Here is a 23561-nt window from a genome sequence, read left to right on the forward strand (position 1 = left end):
AAACAGAAGATAAATGAAGCAGTGCAGAGAGGGAAAAAAAAAAGAAGTTATGATCCTTTGGGTAGCTGATCTTTAATCATTATCTGAAGACTTTATCCAACCTATGTGCAATGGATCCTCKTGGTAAACCTCTTACACCCTTTAATGGGATGCAGTTTGAACCTGAGATGGCCTCGTGATCCACTAGTGCCAAGAGGAAAAAGGAGCACCAGGAAGAACAGTGTCCTCATGCAGTTTTTAGCCATGTGCTGGAGGATTGCAGTGTAATAACCAGCTGTACAGTCAGACACACAATTTTAACCGAGTGTTTTGCGCAACCTTTATGACAACTGCAGCTTGCTTGCTTTGCAGACACTGAATTTTAAGCTGTGCTCCCTGCACTATCCCTCTGCAGTGTCACTAACCAAAGCAGCAAGCCCRAGTCCTCTTCCCGTAGCCAAAACCATCCTCAGGGTCCCCATGATTATGAACAAAATCACAGAGTTCAGCTACACAAACCCACTGGAGAAACCTTATTAGTTAGAGCACATTAATTCCTAAATGTTCCCATAGTTGGAGGTTCCTGTAGGTTCAATGCTTATTTTTCAAGCTCTGCTTTGACAATGCAGTGTATTCCACCAAATGCACGTTCAAAAATTACAGTCTCATCCACAGCTCCAAGTGAAGATACAATGCACTGCTTAAAACACTGTTTAATCCATTCCACATTTGTAGAAAAATGATCTGGATGTGGAACAAAACAGAACTGCTGCCATAAGGTAGCACTGGCTGCAGTGCAAGAGTAAGACCTAGTACACCAAACCTGGAGGCACCGTGCAAGGCTAAAGCTCGTGTCTGCAAGGCTCCCTTGCTGTGTGGGGGACACCTCATGGCCCTTTCGGGCTCCAGAAAGGAACAAAACCAAGACAGCTCTGCGGGAACTGCAAGAGGAAGCAGAGGAAACCGAGGAAGAGGGTGAGCAGCAGAAGGGAGGAGGCARTAAAAGCTGAATCTAGAGCAAGGCCAGGGCTTGGGGTGTCCCTCAGGACCCACGTGCTCCCCGGGCCGTCCTGAGGCCGCCGTGTTAAAGCCTCCAACGCCCAGACTGACCCTTGTCCCCTAGTTAGCAGTAAATCCATCACACTGGTGCCCAGCAGTGGTCTTTGAGCAAAGTATTACACGTGGAGAAGCAGCAGAGCACGTGAAATGCAAGTCCTGCCTGTTAGCCTGCTCCATATATTCCAAATAACATGACTTCCTTCTGCTATCCAAGGGGACAAGCCCCGGGCTGGATGAACACATTGCAATGCCGCTGTTTTATGGTGGGGCTGCTCTCCATCCTTCCAGCCTGACGAAACATGTAATTATTTTAGCCAAGAAAAAAGTGGCAACACCTTTCATGTGTGCAGCTGAGTCACACTTGGGCAGCCTGCATATGGCCCATGGGTTGCAAAAAGCACAAGTGGCTGCTAGTATATACTATATACTAGTGTTAGTATATACTATATACTAGTGTGTGTGTGCGCGCGCGCGTGTGTGTGTGTGTGTGTGTATATGTTTTTGCCTGATCAAAGGCAAAAGGCATTTACTTAATCAAAGATTTGCTTTATTGACTAGACAATACACTATAATTACATTCTACTAKTTATAAAAATATTATTTAGCAATTCCAAATTTGGGAAAAGGGTGCATGAGAGGGATGAGGCTTGATATTTATGTGTATATATGCATATATATATATGTATATACATGGATACATACACATATGTGAAGCTCAGCTCTCTAGACAAGCCACTTTAAAAGGCAACATTTGATTTAGGGCACTAACAACTGGGAAAGAAAAGTGCTAAAAAACCCATTTCCTGGATTTTGGGCAGGGAGGTATTAATATTCTGCTCCAATACATCTGGCAAGTCCATCTCAAATTGTCTTTAACTGAAAGAATACCCCTAATATTCCTCATCCATAGAGAAAATACCATGAATGTTCTGACTTTATTTGCATTAAGTCAACTTGTTTGCCCACAGGTAAATATTCTTATGTACATATGAGGTCCAAGTCAAGGTSTCAAACTTGAGATTTTCTGTCCTCGGGTTGTAGCTTTGGAATGGGAATTACATTATCATCACAGCTGATTAATGATGCATAATTTTTAACGACTGTAACAGTTTACACAGGAGAGCCTCCATAATAATAAACATTATTAAAGTAAATCATGAAGAAACTCGTGATTTCRTACTCGAAGCACATTAGAAAGCATGTCAAATAAGAGGGAATGAATGGATGAGCTACCTAGCAGCATGCTTTCGACAAGCCCCTTTTCTTCTGGGCACTGAATGAAACAGAGACTGTGCTGGGGAGAAAACAAACATGACCAGAGCCAAGCAACGAGTGCAAAAAAATGAAAAGGAGGCTGGTTAGACAACGCAGAAGGAGCCCTAGTGACAGCTCCCAGCCTGAAGGAGAAAGCTCTGCCCTTCATGGGGACAGGGGAGAGGTTGTTTGAAAGGACTTACACTTCTTCGGAAGAGAGATCACAAGCCAGGCCCACCAGGAGTCTTAACATCACATCCAARCTCCTTTGTGAGCGCCCATTTCTCCCGCCCAGCCTGAGTTTAAAAGCACTTGCAACACTGAGTCCTCTGATCGGGGACACGCTCACAGCCCTGGGAAAAACCCTGACCCACTGAAATCACTGCGTATTACGAGACCTTGCCGAGCTCTGCAGTGTCCTGCACGCACAGGGCTGCAAGAAATGCTCAGGAAGGGRCAGGACCGAGGCAGTGTCCAGGCCTGGGGCACAGCACTTACCTCTGCACCTCCCTTGAAGCACATTCCCTTTGGCTATTGGGATGGAGTTGTGCAATTCTGCTGCTCACCTGGGTTGCCATCCCCCACGGAGCAACCTCAGAAAGTTTAACCCAGACCTGCAACTGAGCAAGTGCTCTCTCTGAAAGCAAGAGCCGAGGGGAAGCACTATCCCTAACCCCTGTGGAATAAAGTACTGTTTGTTCAGAGCACAAGTATCTGGTTCAGAGTAAAATAGAAAGAATAACTACATGCAGTTTTCTTACTAGGTGGCTTTTGCACCTGGGCAGGTGTCATCCAGGGACACCAAGCATCCCAACTAAGCTTCCTCCTGCAGCAGCTTTGGGAACGGTCTCACGGAGAGGTCAGCGACTCTTTTTGATCTCTGGGTTCTGCATCTGGAAAAACAAGAGTCTCTTTTCACAGGGCCAGGAGCTTAAAGTCCTTGAAAGAGATCGTTTTGTCCTTCATTGTTCAAATCTTTGTCCTTTGTGAGTGGTTTTGTCTTCCTTATGTTTATTCTTCCGTAGCCTCCACKAAGCTTGAATCAATGCATTTGCAGAGAAAAGGGTTATGACCTGGAGTGTTTAGGTCACATCTAATATCCACACAATTAAGACATTTCTGTGCTCTTGGATCATTGCTTATCAGCACCACAACCATCACACACTGCACTGGGCATGTTTAAACTTGTAAGGACTTACACTCTGCAAACTTAATGCTTGCTCAATACAGCTTAGAAGAGAGACATTTGAAGGGGTTTTCTACATCCTTTCTTTCATATGCCATTAGCTTTACTCAGAGAGTTTCAAATTAATCCAAATACAGGTCTCTTGTCACCCAGCAGCCAACATTCCTTGGGCTGACAGTTTAACGACATTCATGAGCACTACTATAAACAGAGAAACTGCCTTTCAGTTCTGCTTTCACTTCCTAGAAAATGAAGGCTGAGAAAGCTCCGTCTCTCCTCCTTAAACASAGAAAAGCAACAAGCTTTGATCCGTACTACTCATGGCAATAAAAAAATAAAGTTAAAAACCACCAAACATTTTAGTGCACACGGATTCACCGGTTATCTCTGCTTTTATAGGGGGAAGACAGATGGCAAAGATGCTGCTGCTGCCAACGCCTGCACCTTGGTAAGGGAGGCGACGTGAATCAAGAGCTCTTTTCCAAATCCCTACAGCAGCAGCAGCACAAAAGCCAATTCTGCCAAGTGTTGTGTTTGTTCTCATTGTATAATCAAGATATTTGTAGGCAGAAACAGGTTCCAGCCTAATTAAGTTTGATCGGTCTTGAGCTCTTCCCGAAGCAGCCGTACCTTACAGCAGTCTGCAAGTACCACGACGATATTTATTGGGAAACATAAGTGCCCCGTTTCCACAAAAGCAGGCGGTTTAAAATTAGCTGCAGATAATTCAGAACGACTGCTTAGAGCAGAAATGTAATTTTCTGAAAGGGGTTATTGGTTCTGAACATGATGCACTGCACTCATGATCTGTCATGCCTCATTACTGCAGCCCAAGTCATCGGGCTGCTGTAACTTGATCCATGGGAGACTCTCCTCAAAGCCAAGTTCTTTCAAGATGCTGCCTTGGAGGCTGAATGCTAAAAAAGCCATTATCAAGCTAATTTTCTCAAGTCCTGTGGCATATTTACAGGTTAAATGGAATATATTTTTTTTAAGAGTACTTAAAGCACAACACCACTTTTGAGAGTGGTTCAATAGAAATGGAAGCGATTGACTTGAAGTTGATTGCCCCTAAGCACTCAAATACCATTGCATAGGTCTTAAAATAATTACTTTTGCAGCCCTGCATGTGTAATCAGGGTTCGGAAGCTGTCAGAGAACTACCTCTAATTCCAGCAGTAATTAGGCACTATCTCATTTGCTTTGGCCAGCACAAACTAGAGTGCAAGGACAGAACGTCATGGATTTGCACAGGTGGAGACCAGTCCAGTGCAAACACAAGGAAACTTTGCCTTTTCCATCTTATACCTATTAAGCACCACCTACACAGGATTGCCAGCTCACCTTGCAATGCCATAATTTCCATTGTTTATTGTAATTAAATCATTAGGAATGTGAGCACGTGTACATGAAAAGCTAGAATTTAGCACCTCAGTCCTTGGCTGGTGCACTTGCAATGTAGAAAGCACCAGAATCTTACTTTTTTTTTTCTAAAAGGAGAGGTTTTACATCCTCCTTTTGATTTAAGGGGAAAACAAACAAACATGGTTACTTTTCAAAGCAGAACTGCATTTCAAGCATTTATTAACCAAATCAAGCATAGGCAATTTAAATTATGCTTTACTTGTCCTATTAACATATTAATGAATATACATCAGCAAGTTGAACTAAATACATAGGAAAGATTTGCATGGCTGATTATCTTTGTGAAATTTTGCAACCGACAATTTCAGAGGCAGACAAAAAAAAAAAAGGCTGTGATGAGGTCCATGCAAAATTAGAGTGTTTTTTGAAATCAAACAGTTGCTGTGTATCTTGAGCAAATTAAAATAAAAACCTCTTTCTAAATGAAGAGGACTTAATCTTGGAATTACCTTCAAAGCACCACTTTCCTAAGCTTTTAAGGCTGTAGACAGGACAACTTCTTAACCAAAAACACTCCCCATGACCTTCTCCCAAACATCATCTTTCAGGGAAGAGCAGGGAATCTTGTGTTTCAACCCACTGCCCCAGGAATATCTTCAAAAGAAGCAGAAAGAAAAAAATACAGAAAGAAAAAAAAAGTCAAAACTATTTTGGTAAGATTGTTGACAGCAATCTACTTGTGGCCACCAAAAATACCACTAAAACAACCACTATTTGTTAAAGCTATGACTACATCAGGAATCGCGTGCCATTCAATTCTGCTCCTTGCTGTTGTTGTGTTTCTAGCATTGCTCCAGACTATTCATCAAATCTCTGATTGTTTGCCACGTTTTCTACTTAATGGGGAGGGAAAATAACAATAAATAAGATCAAACCATTAAYGACTGTAATAAGAAATAATATATATAAGAATATATAATATTCTAAAAAATGAAGTATGCTACTAAAAAAACGATTTCCAAGACTTCACCAGTTTCATMATCTTTCAATTTTGAGGTTTGTTTGAGATCACTTCTGAATAGAGTTCTCAATTTCTTTGCTCAATTCTACCCTCAGCCTATTCCCTCAATAAACTGATCCAGATTAAAAATAATTTGGGAAAAAAAAAAAAAAAACGGGGAGGACAGGGTACATTTCACTACCAACTCCATAGATGCTTAGCTAATGGAGAAACACAACAGTGAGAGCAGAATAGAAGTCAATGTTGCTGCAAGAAAAACGGAAAAAAATAGTAGTAACCTAAAACTTGCAAGAATCACATGCTATTTTCAGCAGCAGATCTATTTACTCTCTTCCTTTCAGCCTCTGATTTTGGCACAATGATGCAAAGCCCAAGGTACCAAGGTGCATTTGCAAGGCAAAACTAATCATAAATGGTCCATGCGAAGATGCAGATGAACAATTTGAGCTCCTTCAGTGCAGGCTGCAACCAATTATCTGATAAAGGTCCAACCTATCCAGCGTGGGAGTGCGGAGCCGCAAGAACCACCCAGCTCCCTACAGTCTTAATTCATTCCTCGGGAAGCAGCAGAAACAGCCTCTCAAATATTTCGCTGGCATCTAGATGTGTCCAGGTATCATTGCTAGCATTATAAACTGAGAGCAGTAACAAGATGTGCAGAACAAGAGCTTGCTTTGGCACAGACTTMGCGCTAATATTCTAAGTATTTCCCGTGTTGATTAACTGCATTTCTGTTTGAGGAACTCCTAATGCCTCAGCACTAATGCACATTACCGACTGCCTGGCACAGTTCTGTATAGTGACAAGTTCCAGCAGCTATAACTGAAATCCTTCAGTTAGAAGATTTTGTTCATCACTGAAAAGAGATTATTTTTAATGTTAAAGTCGTGTTTATCTTTGTTTTCTCCTTATCTCTTCCATTTTTTTTAGCTAGGCTGATGAGCCATATGGCTAGAGAAGGAAATGATTTGGAGGACAGAAAGCCAAAGCTTGCTAAAAATTAGACAGTAACTATCTTCATAAAAAGATGTTGCTGCGAGAACTGCCTACAAACTGCATCCCCCCTTTGCCCATGCCTTCTGCTGCCCAACATATTAACAGAACAACTTACCACATGGGAATTCAGTTTGTGAATAAATGGGAAAAACCACAAAGCTGCTGGCAGATACGTACAAGCTGCTCAAAACAAATGGCCCGGGCACACTTCTCCCCTCAAATAAACAAAACACGCAGAGAAGCCCAAGAGTCACTGCACAGCCAGCGGTGGGGTTGGTTCTCTGCTGCAGACACATTCTCATTGTTGGCTCAGCTCCTGCACAGCCATAGCTGGAGTCCAGGTGCTATAAAGAATACCCATTTAACACAGAATAAAGAGAATCCAAGTGATTAAGCAGCTGTGGGCGGAGGTTACCCGGATTTCTCTACGATTACAGGATGGCTTCCCAATTTATATCTTCTGATCCCTCTCTGGCAGCAGCTGCCTAATTAAAACAAATTAAGCAGCAACCTGTTGTTACTGATGCCCCTGAATGCCAATATTCATGGCTCTCAAGAGAGATCACTACAAAACCTGGAAGAATCTCCAAAGAGCTTTTCAGTGGCAGCGTGGCACGCTGTCAAGTGCACGAAGGCTGGCCAGCTGGCAGAAAAACAACTTTTGAATGTACTTGGCCTGGCCAGGCCTGTAGAAACAAGATGTTTTGTCAGCCAGCGTAGTGGGCACTTCTGTTCATAACAAGTCCCTTTTCTGCTGAGTTTTCTAAGAACGATGCCTTGYTAACACTGATATCCAAGCGCTCTGAAGAATGGAGATGGCCAGCAGATAAAGAACTAAGACAAAAAGTTACAAATCCCTTGGATTTGCTCTAAACAGGCTGTCCAGCACAGGTAGTGTTTCCCCTCCTCTTTTTTTTTCCCCCCTTCTCCTTGAGTACCAAGAACTTCTGGCTTTAAGAAAAAAAAAAAGTGCAACTAAGCGCAATTTTGGTTCCTCAAGAGATTTATTACTTTACAAGCCAGCACACTGAATTTCACACCAAGCTTTTCAAAAGGCCRTGCCAAAGGTGACTGCTGTAGTTACATCTGGGATGCATCACACCCGTTGGAAACACCGCCACCAACACACACCACCTTTGACAGCAAAACCGCTTGCTTAGTAAGGCAGGAGTCAGTGGTGTTGGACTAAGTATGGTGCCTTGCACCCCAGGCTTAGTATCAGCCTCAAGCAGAGTCATCAATCGCAGTATCAAGTCCATCTCTTCAACTTCACCTCATCTTCTACAAATCTCCAAGTTTCTCCCATGTCATAGGTGGAAGTGTCACCCTTCCAAGTCTTAAACTAGATTTCATGGCAATTAAAGCCTCCTTTAGCTGCAGCAAGGAAGAAAATCTGGCGTACTGGGGAACTGTCTGTGATTAGTTACAGGACAGCAACAGTGCCAAACAAAGAGGAAGTATGGGAAGAAACTCATGACCATCCTCCAAGCTCATGAGTTACACAGGAGCTCTTCATATTAGAAAGCAAAGGCAGGGCTGTGTTGCTTTTGAAGCTCCWCAGCCATGTCCTGCTTTCAGACTCAGGTTTCCAACTTCTGAAATGTGTTTTTTTTAAGTGCCCAGAGTTTTTTGCTCCTCCCAGCTCACGACTCTCAAGACTACTGATGCTGAAATCAAGATTTCCTGCCATGGAAGTTGAAGTATTCAGACTGAACTGAAGCATAAAGCACAAAAGTAACCAAAACCTGTGCTGACTCAAGCTGCTGTATAAGGCTCCATGGATAGAAAAGGAATGAAAATGCATATGGTGTCTAGATCAAACTACCCATTTCACCTGAAAGATTGTGGACTAAATACTTGGCCCTGTTGTGGCAGAGAAACTGGCCACATATCTGTCTGCTGTGACTTTACCCACCCGTGTAGCTACATTATCTCTGAGATCATAGACTCACAGCACCGTGGGTTGGCAGAGATGCCTACAAGTCCCTAGGTCAGCCTCCTGCTCAGGGCAGGGCCATCATCAGTATGAGATCAGGTKAGCCAGGGCACCATCCGGCTGAATCCTGAAGACCTCTGTGCCAGCGCTGCAGAAGCAAGAAGAAAACAATGAAAAGAAATGAAATACTTCCAGTGCAGGAGGCAGAACAAGAAAAAAGGGTTGCTAGCTTAGTGTATGATGCCAAAGCACCACCAACCAACCCCATGGCCAATACATCCAGCAGAAACAGGGAAAGGCGTTCCAGGAAAAGCAGTGAGCAGGCAGGAGATAAGGATGAGAAAGAAGAAGTGGTCCTTCCAGCCACCTGGAAATGTGCAGCACAAGTTCCAGAAAAGAAAGTATAGCTCTTAAGTGAAATTTGCTGATTAATTTTGCTAATTTTTAAACAGACAGGTCCGTCACACCMAATCACCTCTCTTCTCACACTCTTTTTAGTTGTATTGCAAGGCTGCAAGAGATTATTTTGGAGGATGTTTCAAAAAGCTATGCAACATTTTATGAACTGCACAAGAACGATAGCTTGCAAAATATTTCTTGATCACACAACATGTGCGACAGATGGCAAGCTCCCTCTTCCAGTGCGTGCAAGGATGTTTGCCTCTCTCTTCGATGTACACACAAGACTTCAGCACAGCTTCCAAGAAGGGCAAAAACCCCTCAGATTTCAGAGAGCAAATCTGAATTTAAGCAGTTGCAGGGCAATAAATATGCAGCATACCACTTTCATACAGCACATTTTCAATTAACCCTGAATTTCCACTGCAGTCGCCCCAGCTCTGTAATCACCAAAAATACATCTCATTTAACTCCATAACTGTATAACTACTTGAAAAGACTAAATTGCACAGTAAAAACAGCTGACATAGAATGTGTGCATGTAGGAGTGTGCATGTATATACAAGTGTGTGCACATACACTGAACAGGGATGGAAACCTAAGCACAACTAATCGCAGCACAGTAAATTCCTCCACTTTAGGAACATTCCTTCCTATATCTGAGATGCTCAGGGGAGGTATTCAATACAGTATAGTCAAATATATGAAGTGCAAATGTGACAGTTCAAGTTGGACCAGTTATTTGACCAACATCTCAAACAAATAGCCAAAAACACCCCCAAAAAAACCCCCCACAACACAGCAACCACGAAAAAAATAAGGTTCTGGTCCAGTTCAAACTTAACTTGGCTTTCAGAAGTTGGTGATAAAAATTGAACAGATGAAACAAAGGACTACCAAGAGTACAGTACAGAGGACTGAGGACATAACTGAGTTAAATAATTCAACTGTGTTCTGTTTTTTTATGCCTTGAGCAGCCTACTGCCCTATATGGTTTTTATTTGCTTTTCACTGGACTCTGTTACGTAACTGTTCCCACTAAAGCATAAATTTTCCAAGGTGAACAAAGCTCAAGTGACTACATTCATCTTGGCTCATCACTAAAATGTCTTTTTTTCACTGACTTCTACTTGCTGAGTTTTATATTTTGAATCACCTAACTGCAAAAGGTTTAATAGTCTAAGTTGATTGATTTAGGTTCTAAATGACTGTACTTTCCACTTTCTGACAGGAAAAATAGTTCCTACAGACCTTAAAATGGATTAAGGCTAGGAAGGAAAAACGCTCTGGTGTTCTTCCTCCTTTGCAGCCCAAGTGACCCTTGTTTTGCAATTAGGGTAACCCAGCATTGCTTTTCCATCTCACTAAGCATCTTTGATGCCCACAGAGATCTTCTACAAAAGGTTATCTGTCTTTTCAGAATACAGCCTACACGAAGAGGGCTGCAACTCCATTATCTGAAGTTATATTCMACAAAAACTGACCTACCGTGCTTATACCTCACTCCCAGATGCAGAATTAAGCACAGACACAGCCTCTCCTCCCTATAATGTGTTTTTTTCTTCATTTTTGTTCATTTATTTTCGTTTTTTCATTCACTTTTTCATGATGTTTTCCCCAATCAGATCTTCCTTCAGCAGTAAAAGCTTTTGCTGGAAATAACTACAACCTATGAAATCCAGCACTGACCTGTGCTTACAAAAACGTGCAAGACACAGATCCACACCAGTATTCAGCCTGTAATCCTACAGCAAAGTAACGGGGATTTACAGAAGATAAATCCTAAGATTTTTATTACACTGTGCAAGCATGGTCTATTTTAATATTTGTGAATTTGGTTTATCATTTGTTTATAACAGTTAATACGATTTTATAACTAAATTTGTGCAGAATACACAGGTTAACAGGTCAGAATGGTGCTTGATCCCTCAAGTTTACTATGGGACTATGTCTCCCAAAACAGCAAGAGATTTTAATCTTCATAGTCATACAACTTAGAAGTTGATTGAGAAAAACCTTATGACCTCCAATTTTCTAAAACAATTTTACCTCCCTTATACAGCACAYGATGATCTATGTTTATTATCAATTCTCTCCCCACCAGTTCCAGTTTTTCCAATATCTATAAGTTCTTGCATTGGAAAGGTCAACTCCAACTATTAAATATTTTATGATGAAAATATGTATTAGCTGCTTGTTTAACAAAAAAAAAAAGGTTGTTCCCAATGATCTAAGATCTATACTGCTGGTGATTTTAGGTTGCAGAAAATGGTGTGGAATGAAAAGCTGCTCTTGCCCTTAAGTTTGAAAGAAATTATTATATAAGTATTTTCTGTGTAGCCGTATTCATCTGTCTACACCATTCCGTAAGACTTACAACATCTCGGTCAAGTATCTTGTAATTTTGAAGATCTTTTCAGACCATAATGATTCTACGTAGACACAAYGGTTTTAAAATTAGGAAACAAACAAGAGATATGATTTTGGGGGGAAAATGAACAAGTATTGCAAATCCTTGAGCTTGCAAAAAATTTAGCTCCATAATTTAGTAGCAATAAAATAACGAATGTGATTTCTTTGAGTCTTCATGAGAAGAATCTTGCAGTGGAATTCTAGACTTTGYATTCGGTTAGGCCATAAAATACTCCTTGCTCATAAGACATGTTCTACTTCATACAAAACTCCATTAAAAGCGCTGTTTGTCACCTGGATTACCAGTATTTCAAACACTGAAATGGATGTGAAAACATTCACTCCATAAATATCTTCAAGCATATAAATGTATAATAAATGCTTAACAAATGTATAAAAGCAGTCAGCTGCAGTGCCTGTTCTGGTTAGCCGGAGGCACTAAGTGACAGGTATCCCTGATGAGTGCCAATTCCTAAGCAAAATCCTTCTGCTTAAATCGTCTCACCATTGATTTCCAACTACATATTCACCCCCTAAAAAGGAAGACCAGAGCAAATTGGATTTRCTAGGATCTAGTCAATTGGAATGCTAGGAGGAAAAAGAAACCCTGCAGAAGGGGAACATCTCATAAGGAAAACAACATGACAAACACCATAAAAGAAGTTTATCCTGATACTAAGCGATGGTGCTAAACCAACGTATTTCCTATTAACAACACGGACAACTATAAATCTGCAACTGGAAAGGCAGCAATGGAAATGAGTTAAAAACTGAAGACTGTGGGGCTTGAACAGAGTGACCATTTCTCAATGTGGAGCAGCGTTGCCTTGGGGTGGAAGGAAGGGCAAGAAGGGCAGCTCGTCGGCTCACTTGGCTTCCTGCCCAACAGCTTCACATCCACCTGGAATTTCACGCCAAGGAGCTTTCCTGAAATGTCCAGAGAGGGCAAACAAACCTGAAGGGCTGCAGAGAAGAGGCTGGGAGCTCTAGATATTTCAAGGGAAGCTCAGCAAGGCACCGAGGAGGAAGGCCATTGTGCAAGAAGAGACGGGTTGCTCAAGRGGAAAGGACAGGCTGGCAGGGATTAGTACTGAAAACTTAGCAGATGAAGGAAAATGCAGGATCAAGTGCAATGGTTGCAGGGTATTTTTCAGTCAGATGACCAAAGGAAAGCAAAGCAAAGCACTTTATGGCCAGTGTGTTCATCTGCCTTCAGCCAGGATGTATAAAGGCTCTATCATCAGTGGACAGAGAGCTTGAAATTGCTTTGTAAAATCTTCACTGAGGAAGAAAGGGTGAAAATGCATGCTACGGGGCCCGAACTAAACTCCCCAGAGTTTGCTGCACTAGTATTTGTGGACATTTCTCCAAAACATTTTGAAGGGTGCTTAGAGGAAAGCATTCACTTTTCTATTAACAGTAACATCAAGGATAATAAGAATTCATACAAACTGCAATGAAGTTTCTCCAGAAATACCTCTGTTCCATCAGAAAACATTAATAAGATTTGACATGTGCCAGGTAAGCTTGGTCCACCAAAACTCATGCGAGTCACATAAACGGCCTAATTTCTAGCTGTATTAGGTCTTACAGATACATTTGTTTTGCTTTAAGGCAACTGAGTGATTGAATATTAAGGACAGCAAATACAGAAAGCAATGAAGGTTATTTATCAAACAGAATGATAGGACACTTTCTGTACCCACTCCAGAGGGAGATGCTGTGAGGAACAAGAGGGCCTTTAAATACTGGAAAACAGACACTTTCTGCAGAGCTTCTCCTGCTTCTGTCGAAGCAGATGAAATATTCATGTCAATTCATTACACATCGGTGCACTTGTATACTCCCGTGTCAACAGCTGCCCAAATGAAAACAGCGGGTTCTGAATAATTCACTCCTGAATCATCAGCGAGCACTTTTCTACAAAGCCTGGAGGAGACCTACGCTCTTTGTCAAATCCCATCCACAAYTGCCATTTTTTACTTTTTAGAAAACATATTCTCTCTGTTAAGTTTCAGAAAGGTACGGGCATGTGCAGTTTTGATGTGCTACAGAAACTTGACACTCAGAAAAGCTATRACCACGAGAGTAATAGTGATCAAACATATAAAGACTATAAAACAAGATGAAGAGTTCCAGGCTTGTGGGCTGAATCTAGCAAGCGAGAACAATTCCTTCAGCCCTGGTTGAACTGGTGGTCTCTGCTCCTGTCTTTCCAGGAAGGCCCCTGGTACAGGGGAACATCTCAAGGGCCAGATGAATCCTCCTGGTATCCCAGAAGGATTCCAGGCACTCGCTACCATTTTGGTGCCCGAGCTGTCCTGCCTCAGCCCGAGACACGTGCACAGGCTCCACTAAAAGCTCTTCTCTAAACTAAAGATACTATGGAACAACAGTTCCTTCAAACCAATACAAATTCTGCCYGAAGTGGGGTCAATTTTAGTTATGCAACAATTACCACTCTGATTACCAGCCTTACCTGTCCTGAACGCCAGTCTACAGCTCACTGCACCATCCCCAGCAAGGGAAACGAGAAGTTATGTCTAATGGTAGTTGAAATAAATACATTTACACAACCATTTTCTTTGGAATTTTTGAGACATGAAACTGCATAGCTAAAAATCAATCTGTTTTTATCAGGGGTTCTTTGTCAAGAGAAATTCAAATGCCTCAGAAAAATCTCTGTTCTTCCTTYATGCTCCCATTTTCTTTCTCAGTCTGTACAGAGAGAAAGAATTATAAAAGGTACTGACTCATGTTGCTGTAACAATCCATTACTGGGAGAAGAAGAAGAAGAAAAATCTAAACAAGAGTCACTGGCTCCCTTCTGAAAAACAGCAAATGGGTTTGTGATTTCTTTTTCTTTTAAAGAAACATGGGCTTTTTTTTTCATTTGCTCACTAATGTACTGATTTTTATGTACTCGCTATAATCTTAATTTCCTCCCCATTTGTTATTACTGATACTTAGCATTGTACATTATTAATGCTAAGATACTTGGCAGAAAACTSCACATTTTAAGACCAGGAGAAAAAGCCTAAGAACGTACACCATTCTTATCCCGGTCACTGCAGAGATTCACAGGTAGAAGGTGGAGAGTCAGCATTTTAGAAGGGGAGGCTTTCAAAAACCAAGAGAAAAACTGCACTTCCACAGCAACTATGCCAAAATGTCCTGCCACAGCAGGACACCAACTGACTGGTACTTTCATGATGGCCTCAAAATAACCACACAGTTCCAGATAAGCCTCTGAATCAGCACAGGTACACTCTATTTGCCTAAAATGGATATGCCTTTGCTATATTCCAGCCCTCTGGAATTCTAGACCCCAGAGAGGAAGTCTGGAAAAAAGGAAGGCTTGATCAAGGAGGATCAGGCTAGAGATCACTTAGGCTAAACTGACACCCAGAAACCCATGGGCGTCAATGGGATGCACCCACAGGTGYTGAGGGAGGTGGTGGGTGTTACTGCGATGCCACTCTTCATCATGTTTGAAAGGTCATGGAGAATAGAACGGCCTGAAGACTGGAAGAAAGTCAGTGTCACTCCAATCTTCAAAGAGGACAAGGACAACCCAGGAAACTACAGGTCAGTCAGTCTCACCTCCACCCCCAGAAAAGTGATGGAACAGCTCATCCCAGATGCTATCTCTAAGCACGTGGAAGACAAGAAGGTCATCAGGAGTAGTCAGCAAGGGTAAATCATGCTGAACCAAGCCAGTAGGCTTCTATGATGGAATGACTGACTAGGTGGATGAGGTGAGAGCAGTGGATGTTGTCTACCTTGACTTCAACAAGCCAACAGTGGAGTGAACTGAGAACTGGTTGAATGGCAGAGCTCAGAGAGTTGTACTCTGTGGCACAGAGTCTGGCTGCAGGTCTGTAGCTTGCAGTGTCCCCTCCAGTGTACCTAGAGTGTTGACAGCAGGTCAAGGCAACCGCAAGTGTTGCGAGCAGTCCTGGTGAGTCCACGTCTGGAAATCCCTATCTAGTGCTGGGCTCACTCAAGGGGGACATGGAGCTACTGGAGAGAGTCCAGTGTAGAGCTATAAAGATGGTGAGGGGACTGGAACATCTCTCTTGCAAGGAGAAAGCGAGAAAGCCAGGCCTCTTCAGCCTGGAGAGAAGGCTGAGAGGGATCTTATCGGGGTCTCAGCAGGATACGGTCAAAACTTGTTCTCGGGGTGGCCAGCAATGGGACAAGAGGCAAYGGCCACCAACTGAAACAAACCGCTCCATCCGAACACAAGAGAGACCTCCTGACCGAGYGTGTGACAGAACACTGGAACAGGCTGCCCAGAGAGCTTCCAGAGCCTCCTTCTCTGGAGATGTTCAAAATCCACTTGGATACGATCCTGTGTGACATGCTTCAGATATCTAGGTGGACTAGATGATCCCCGGAGGTCCCTTCTAACCTCAACCATTCTGCTAAATGTAAACTATTAGCATCAAACTCTCCAACTTAGCTCATAATTTGATTAGCAATAGTGACTTAGCAGYAGCTATTAAAAGTAGCTTTTAAACAGTACTTAAAAGAAGTTCATATTTGCTAACAGATTACAGGGCAAAGAAAAAAAAAACTATTTCTTTCCATCAAAGGAAGAAAAACTGAAAGTGGAGGCTACGCCCTTAGTTATTTTTAGTGATTGTAAGAGTTGGGGGTTTTGCTGTTTGTTTCTTTTTAAATGCAGTATTCAGCAGTGATGGAGCTATATATCATTTTTAGGCAAGTAATAGAATATTGCATAATGTAACCAACAATCTACTTGTAATGCAAAGTTATACAAGGTATAACACAAAGTTTTTGTTATTAAATAATACACACCTTTCCCCAATTTATCCGAAAAACGTAAAGGATGGTTCATCATTTAGAGAGATTTTACTTTCACTTACATTTCACTTTACTCCTTTTCAGATTCTGTTCTGCAGTTATGACCTAATTCTTCTATTTGCTTAGGAAGAAGACAAATTGACTTTGCAGTACATGGGATAAGAACATAATTTCAACATAATCACTGGCTATACCATACCCAGTTAAACGAGATTTCCATATTTTATGAAGCAAACCTTACCTGCCCATTTTTTCCCAGTTCCATCTCAACTATTGCAACAGGGGTATTTATTTGATCGATGTGTCTTGACTGTGACTTCAAGTCGACTCTCCAGTTCATGTTTTTTAAAACATTATCCCACTGACTTTGACTTATGAGGCTCTCTCGGATCTTCGCTCGGTGCTTCTTCCAGAAGTCTGCAATGACTGCAGCTTGATCTGATGTGATGCCACCCTGTTTCTTCGTTTGGGCAGTGAGAAAAGCCTCCAGCTGATTCAAATCCATGTCTGCTGAAGCGATTGACTGAGGAAAAACAGAAGAAAGGGAGAAAAAGATTGCTCAAAAGTGTTTTTTAACGATGGAAGCACTGAACCAAAAGATTCTATCTTTAGGGTTTTACAAACAGCATTTTTTAAAAGGACAGTGCAAACAAACTTGCGTTATGAAAACAGATCAAAAGCTTCAATTAAACTGCAGTTTGCAAATACCGAGCACTTTGCCAAAGCTGCTGCCCCATGACACCTGGAAAGAAAGAGTCCGGGAATGATGAAGGGGAAGCCAGGAGAGCCTCTAGGTACGGAGCACTCCTATGGGCACTACTGGAAATGGCAGCAATCTTCCGGGAAATTCAGAAATCTGTGGTTAAATTTCCCCATTGGACATTCAAGTAGACAACTTGGCTTCATTTTCAACAAAACCAGACGCTACCAATCCATAACAACAGATTTTAATTTACTTGGCATTGTATTTCTGCTACTGTACTCTGKACCCTACCAGTGCAAATCCCAGCAGATACAAGGATCTTCAGTGTGAAGTTCCCCTATTTCTCATCTTCGCGGCTTTCCACAACAAAAATACTGCTGTGCTTTTTAAAACTGCTGCTCAGAACTGAAGCTAGTGCTCACAAAAGCCAAACAGCGTTCACAGAAACAACAGGCTGGCTCTCAAAGCCTGGTATTAGCAGGGATGATGGCACCGTGGGGGTTCTGGCCATCCCTGTGTTCAGATTCCCCGGTGGCAACGCAGGGTGTCACTCATCTGAACTTTGAGGCGTGCAGAGAATTAGCATTTCATAAGCTCGCTGAACACGGGGGATCTGTTACTTTTCTCTGTTCCTTCTGAGAAATGTGCACTTGGCAGCGGGGTTAGGCACAAGCAGGTTCATTGCTGTCCCCTAGACCAGACACAYGGCCCAGGACCCAGAGCTTAGTCACATCAAGAGTGGCTGGAACCRAAATGACTGGCTTAAAAATAGAGAACTAGCCCTAGAAAATGAGCGTGGGGCTCACGCAAGGGCTGGAGGGCTGCAGCAGGAGGCTGCTGCTTTGAAGCCAAGCCAACAGCGTGAGCTTAACCTGCAGCACAGGCACCACATCCTTCTCACCCTGAGGTTTTTCAGGAGAAGAACAAACCCAGCCCTTCCCAAAACACCCCACAATTTCCGTCTTTAACAGTATTTTGCCTTTTATCACTCAGGGTATGAAATCTTTCTCTTGAAACTTCCATAAGAATTTTGGGGTTTTTTTTCCTCCTAAAAAAGGGCAAAACACTAGAAAAGCTCTCCCTTCCCAAAGCCTGCAAATRAATTAGCTGCCATGTGTTATAGGGTTAAGAAATGGAGATCCATACCAGCAGTAACTGCTCTGTCAGGACCTAAAGGGAACAATTTATTTTAAAATTGGAAGTGCTTAGTGCACCACTCACGTTTGCAAGTTAGATGTAAAACTTCCATATGCCCAGGTATGTAAGATCCCTGATTAGTCTGCTATCGAATGCTGTACAAAAAAGACATTTTGCCACCCAAAACAAGAGGACAGAAACCACACGTATTAGTAAAGACACAATTTCATTAAAATTCCTCAACAACAAAAAAATCAGCTCTGAAGACATCCAAGTAACAAAGCAGTGGCAGCTCATTTTAATGTTTTCAGCCTAACTTAGAAGCATTTTGAGAGAGAAAACCRGGGGTAAGTTACAAAGGAGAGAGAAATCGAGGTCTTGGCCAATTCTTCATTTCTTTCATTGTAAAGAATTCAYGGCACAGGAATTTGTAAACAACTAGAGTTCCACTCCTTTATTCCCAATCATGACAGCAGTTAAACTGGGGGCTATTTTATGAAGTCTGAATAAATGTTTTAGCGTAACTTGGCTAAAAATTATTCAAGTCCTTTTCTGCACAGCAAACAAGGCTTTCTACTATTTTTAACAGTGCACCTCTGTTGCAGAGAGGAATATCAAATGGCAGTGACTGCACCTTGCTGACGTTCCTAAGGATTAACTTAAAATGGAAGGGGTTCTTCTGTATTTTTAACTAAGCATAGATAAAATGGGTCCGATTACAGGTCTCCTTTGCCTTCCTTCAAGCTCTGGAGATTTAGGATGATCGCTGAGCACGACACCAGGACAAGGGTTAGCTGTATTCCAGCATCCCATGGGTCCCCTCCTACAGCAGGGATGAAAAAGATTTTACTGGCAAAAACAACACACATTTTATTCTCATTGGTAAAGATTTCTCAGGCCTTAGAAGGGCTGGAATCTATTTTATCCATGAACTCCTGCAGCAGTGCCACTGCATCAAGAGGGATATATCTCGCTCACTACACCTGAGTGAATAGCATTAGTAACATAAATGACTAAGGAGCACAGCACTATAAATCCTATTTTCAAAACCAAAATCGTTAAGAAACCACACACACAAAAAGTTTCCACGTTACATATTAGCAGATTTAATAAAACACCTGCTTTTTTCAATGAAAAATGCATCATTCTGAGAATGTGCAAAACCTTCCCTGAGCACGTGCCTTACCCGCCGCCAACAGCTCTTGTTCTAGGGGCTGGACAGGGGCTTTTAAAGAACATGAAACAGTTTTGCTCATACTGACTTTTCCCTGCATTTATCTTCAAGAGAGATCTGTTATCTTTTAGAAGATAATTTGGCTAATAAAAATATGGCTCCAACTATTCTTCCTTCAAGGGAAGGATATTTGACCATGTGGAGAGCTTTGTATTTGCTTAATTAGACATGTGCCCCTGTACCCAGAACAGGAAAGCAGACTTAAATTCATTAGCTCTTCTGAGCAATACGTCCTGACAAGCACGCGATACTAGTGGGAAACAACAACTGATAAAACGCAGCGGGCAGAAACACACGCTGCCCTTCCAGAAATAAAACACGGCTTGTTGGGCAACAGGGAAGGGCTCCGAGAGGCTGCCAAGCCTGGACGCGTGGGTGTTTTCTCCAGCTGCCCCTCCAAACCGTGGAGTGCTGCCAGCCCGGGGCACGAAGGAAGCAGAAGCTCGTGGCACCCGAACGGCTCCGTGCCGCGTCCTGCACCAACAAACCTGCCTCTGGTTTGATGCAGGTGGGGTGAGCAGCGATTCCTGCAGCACAAGCACTGCAAATCAGCTGTGCTGGGAAAAATAACCTTGAAAACCTTTCAGGAGACACTTTGCTGGTGTGCGCAGGGAGCTGCTGCAGCTGGGAATAGCGTGGAATAACTCTGCATGTAAACCCTCACCGTACAGTGCACCTATCCACCAGACCCGGGGTGCTGCTGGATTTTGGGGTGTCTTTTTGCCTGCAGCTTCCTTATTTACAAGAGAGGCACCCAGGAGAAAGCAGGGGGGACATCAAGCAGTTCTCATCCCCTTTGGCCACAAGTCTCACAGTCTCACAAGTCTCACAGTGACACCGAGCTCCCCGTGCGAGCGGGTCTGCGGCCGCCCTAGCGCGACCAGCAGCTTGCGGCAGCAGCAGCGACATGAGAACAGCTCTGCTGTGGTTGCTGACTCTCCTCTTTAAGTATGTACCAACCAGACTGCCTCCCAAGGGCTGCTTATATATCCAGTTCCATAATAACGGAGCTGTTCCCATAGACCCTCCCTGCGTATTTGGCCGGGAGACTTTCCCACGTTGCTGGAGACAGTAGAGGTTTCTGACCATCTGGCACGTTGGGCCTCCCAAACACTATTTATTAGAGGCTAAGGGCTCTCCTGAGAATTGGAATTAAGACAAAATTAGACCTAACAACCTGCTTGCCTCCATTGCAGAACAGCGATCCATGCTTCAAAAACAATACAAAACTAAGGGCCTCCTTCCTCCCAAATTCAAACAGCTCCAAAATCTCAAGTGACCTTAACAATACATTCAATCAAAGCAGGAAGATTTTAACTAATCTTKTAGTCTTCATCTAATCCATGGGAGATTTGAGGAATTTCTTCTATTCGAGGTCGGTACTGCCTCCCAGTACTATTTTGTTCTGCTCCTTATGGGCTGGTATACGTCGTTAGAAATGGAGATAAAACTGTTTGCTTACAGGAAWGAGCTGGGTGTCCATCATGAGAATTACAGACATTTAAAAACTTCCTTTTTTCTGGTAGGTACAACCTGCAAAATCTGTGTTTTTCAAACCTGTTTTTCAAAGCCAGTTGGTTCACTGCAGAAGAGACACTACCAGGGTCAATGAACATTCACTGGATTTAGAAGGGTTTTTGTTGTTGTTGTCATTTTTTTTTCAAAGTCAGACTAACCTGAACATTTATTAAACTTTCTTCTCAGCCAGGTGTGCTTGCAAGACAATGTGGCGAAAAAATTACTTAACTGTAGATGGGAAACACGTGCACCTTATGTAACTTAAGGCAAAACTATATGCTCCCTGCATTTCTCATCTTATTAAGCTTCATCTCGCACAGAGTTCACAAATGTGTATGTGGAAGATAAAACTCTTCCCTTTTCTCCCCTAGGTTCCCACCAAGCCAGAACGCCCAGAAGACCCTATCTTGTTTTTGCATACAAAAGCTGACAAAAAAATGTTTTTGTTTGAACATGAAGTTCCGTAACAAAAGCTTGGGGTAAGGCAGGAAGGAGAAAATGACTGTATGTATATGTGTGTGTGTATATATGTGTGTGTGTGTCTGTCTCATTTTGGCCTAGCTTACACTTGAATGCAAAAGAGATCTTGGTATTAGCTTGAGAGGCTTGAGGCAAGCAGAGGTTTTCCCCAACCTGCCTCCAGGCACCCATCAGAAATGGCAATTCCGTACTCCAGTTCCACGAACAACCGCTTCCTAAATTATCCGCAGGAGGCGTCACCCTCTGCGGTGTGCAGACTCGTTTGGCACCAAAGGAGGAGGGAAGGGTGATTAAAACTGAGCCACCTGATGGGCATTGAGCCGGGACCTTCTCCTGCGGCCGGTGGGGTGGCTCTTCCCGCAAAGGCACCGCGGCCCCAAAGCAGCTTCAGCTGATGGAGAGCTAAGAACCACGCAGATGACTCTGCCCAGACCCACTTACAGCTCTGTCTTTCATACCACTTTGACAACAACAGTGGAGTAAATAAGCAGAATGAGCCCACTTGCTAACAACACTARCTACACCTCGGTATCTAAAAGCTGCCTGCATACTTGGTTTACGAATACATTATAGAAACTGGGATTTTAAGCAATAAACGTAAAAAGGCACCTTTACCACACAGTAGCTTCTAAGGTACTTATCCAATTTAAAAATAGATGGAGAGATACATAAGAAAAAAGGCAATGGAAAATGATTCTATGAGACCACACAGGCTGGAGACCGGTCAGGCAGAGAGAGTAAAGGGACCATAAAAAAACAAGGAAACATTCCACTAATAGCAGATATACTTGCAAGTGCAAGGGACGTATGGGAGGATAAAAATATATACAATAAATTGCCCATCCCGGTCTGTATTCAATTGGATGGCATCGCCAAGTATCTTTTTACCAGGCTGTGCTATCAGCAAGCTGTGCCATCCCAGCTTGGGGCACCCTTTGCAATTATTCAGAGACTATTTTGCTTTTCGCACACAGGGTAGGAGCAATGGAACATCACACTTCCAATGTGTGTCTTAATGCACAGAAATAGAGCTGTCACAGGATACAGAAAAATACAGCTACACAGAATCACAGCAGACTCGCTCTTGGCAGGGACTTTGGGGATCCTCTGGTCCAAGCCTGCTGCTCAAGGATGGTGTTCAGGTGGCTTTTGCACATCTCCAAGAACGTCCCAAGCTGCTCTGGTCAAGCTGTGCCCGTGCTCTGCCACCCTCAGAGAGAGAGGCTTTCCCCCACACCCAGGTGGAGCTCCCTGTGCTTCAGTTTGTGCCTGTTGCACCTTGGCCTGGTATAGACACCCCTAAAGAGAGTCTGGATCCTTCCTCGACACCCTCCTCCAGRTAWTCRGACACTGATAAGATCTCCCTTCACTCTCGTCTTCTCCMGGCTGAGCAGTCCCGGCTTCCTCAGCCTCTCCTCACAGGAGAGGAGCTCCGGTCCCTCCATGACCTTCACAACCCTTTGGTGACTCTCCAGTGTCTCTCCTGCACTGGGGAGCGCAGCACTGGACGCAGCTCTTCAGATGCAGCCTCACCAGGGCTGAGCAGAGCAGGAGGGTCTCCTCCCTGGCCCTGCTGGCAACACTCTTCCTAACATGACCACAGACCTTCTTCGCCACAAGGTGCACGGGTGGCTCATGTTCAACTGGCTGCTCCTCTCCAGACCTGCTGCTCTCCTGCTGCTACTGGTAGCCAGCAKCTACTGGTGAAGGGGTTACCCCTTCGCAGGGACAGGACCTTGCAGGAGGTTCWGGTCTTGTTCTCGTCTCCAACCTGTCACAGTCCTTCTGAGAGGCAGCACAGCCCTCTAGTCCATCCGCCACCTCCCCCAGTTCCACACCCTCTGCAAACCTGCAAACTAACTCTGTCCCGTTATCSGGGTCATTAAGGAAGATCTTAAACCTTCCAGCAGGACTTGGTGTCACTGATCACAAACAACCCTCTAAGCCTCACAGTTCAGCCAGTTTCCAATCCACTTCAGTATCTGCTTAGTTAGCCTGGACTTAAGCAGCTCATCTATGGCAGAGAGTCTTAAAAGCCTTACTAAAAAATGA

The 23561-nt window shown here is 43.2% G+C and overlaps 1 protein-coding gene across 1 annotated transcript in view; it reads right to left on the reverse strand.

The window, feature by feature from the left end:
* The window catches only part of COMMD1 (copper metabolism domain containing 1), a 64469-nt gene that overhangs the window by 26444 nt on the left and 14464 nt on the right, over positions 1-23561 (reverse strand). Inside the window, exon 2 of the mRNA XM_026033970.1 lies at positions 16679-16960. Coding sequence (XP_025889755.1) covers positions 16679-16960 — 282 coding nt within the window. The remainder of the gene's footprint in view (positions 1-16678; positions 16961-23561) is intronic.

Source organism: Nothoprocta perdicaria, unplaced genomic scaffold (genome assembly GCF_003342845.1).
Source record: "Nothoprocta perdicaria isolate Ctin4 unplaced genomic scaffold, notPer1 scaffold_138, whole genome shotgun sequence".
Classification (NCBI taxonomy): domain Eukaryota; kingdom Metazoa; phylum Chordata; class Aves; order Tinamiformes; family Tinamidae; genus Nothoprocta; species Nothoprocta perdicaria.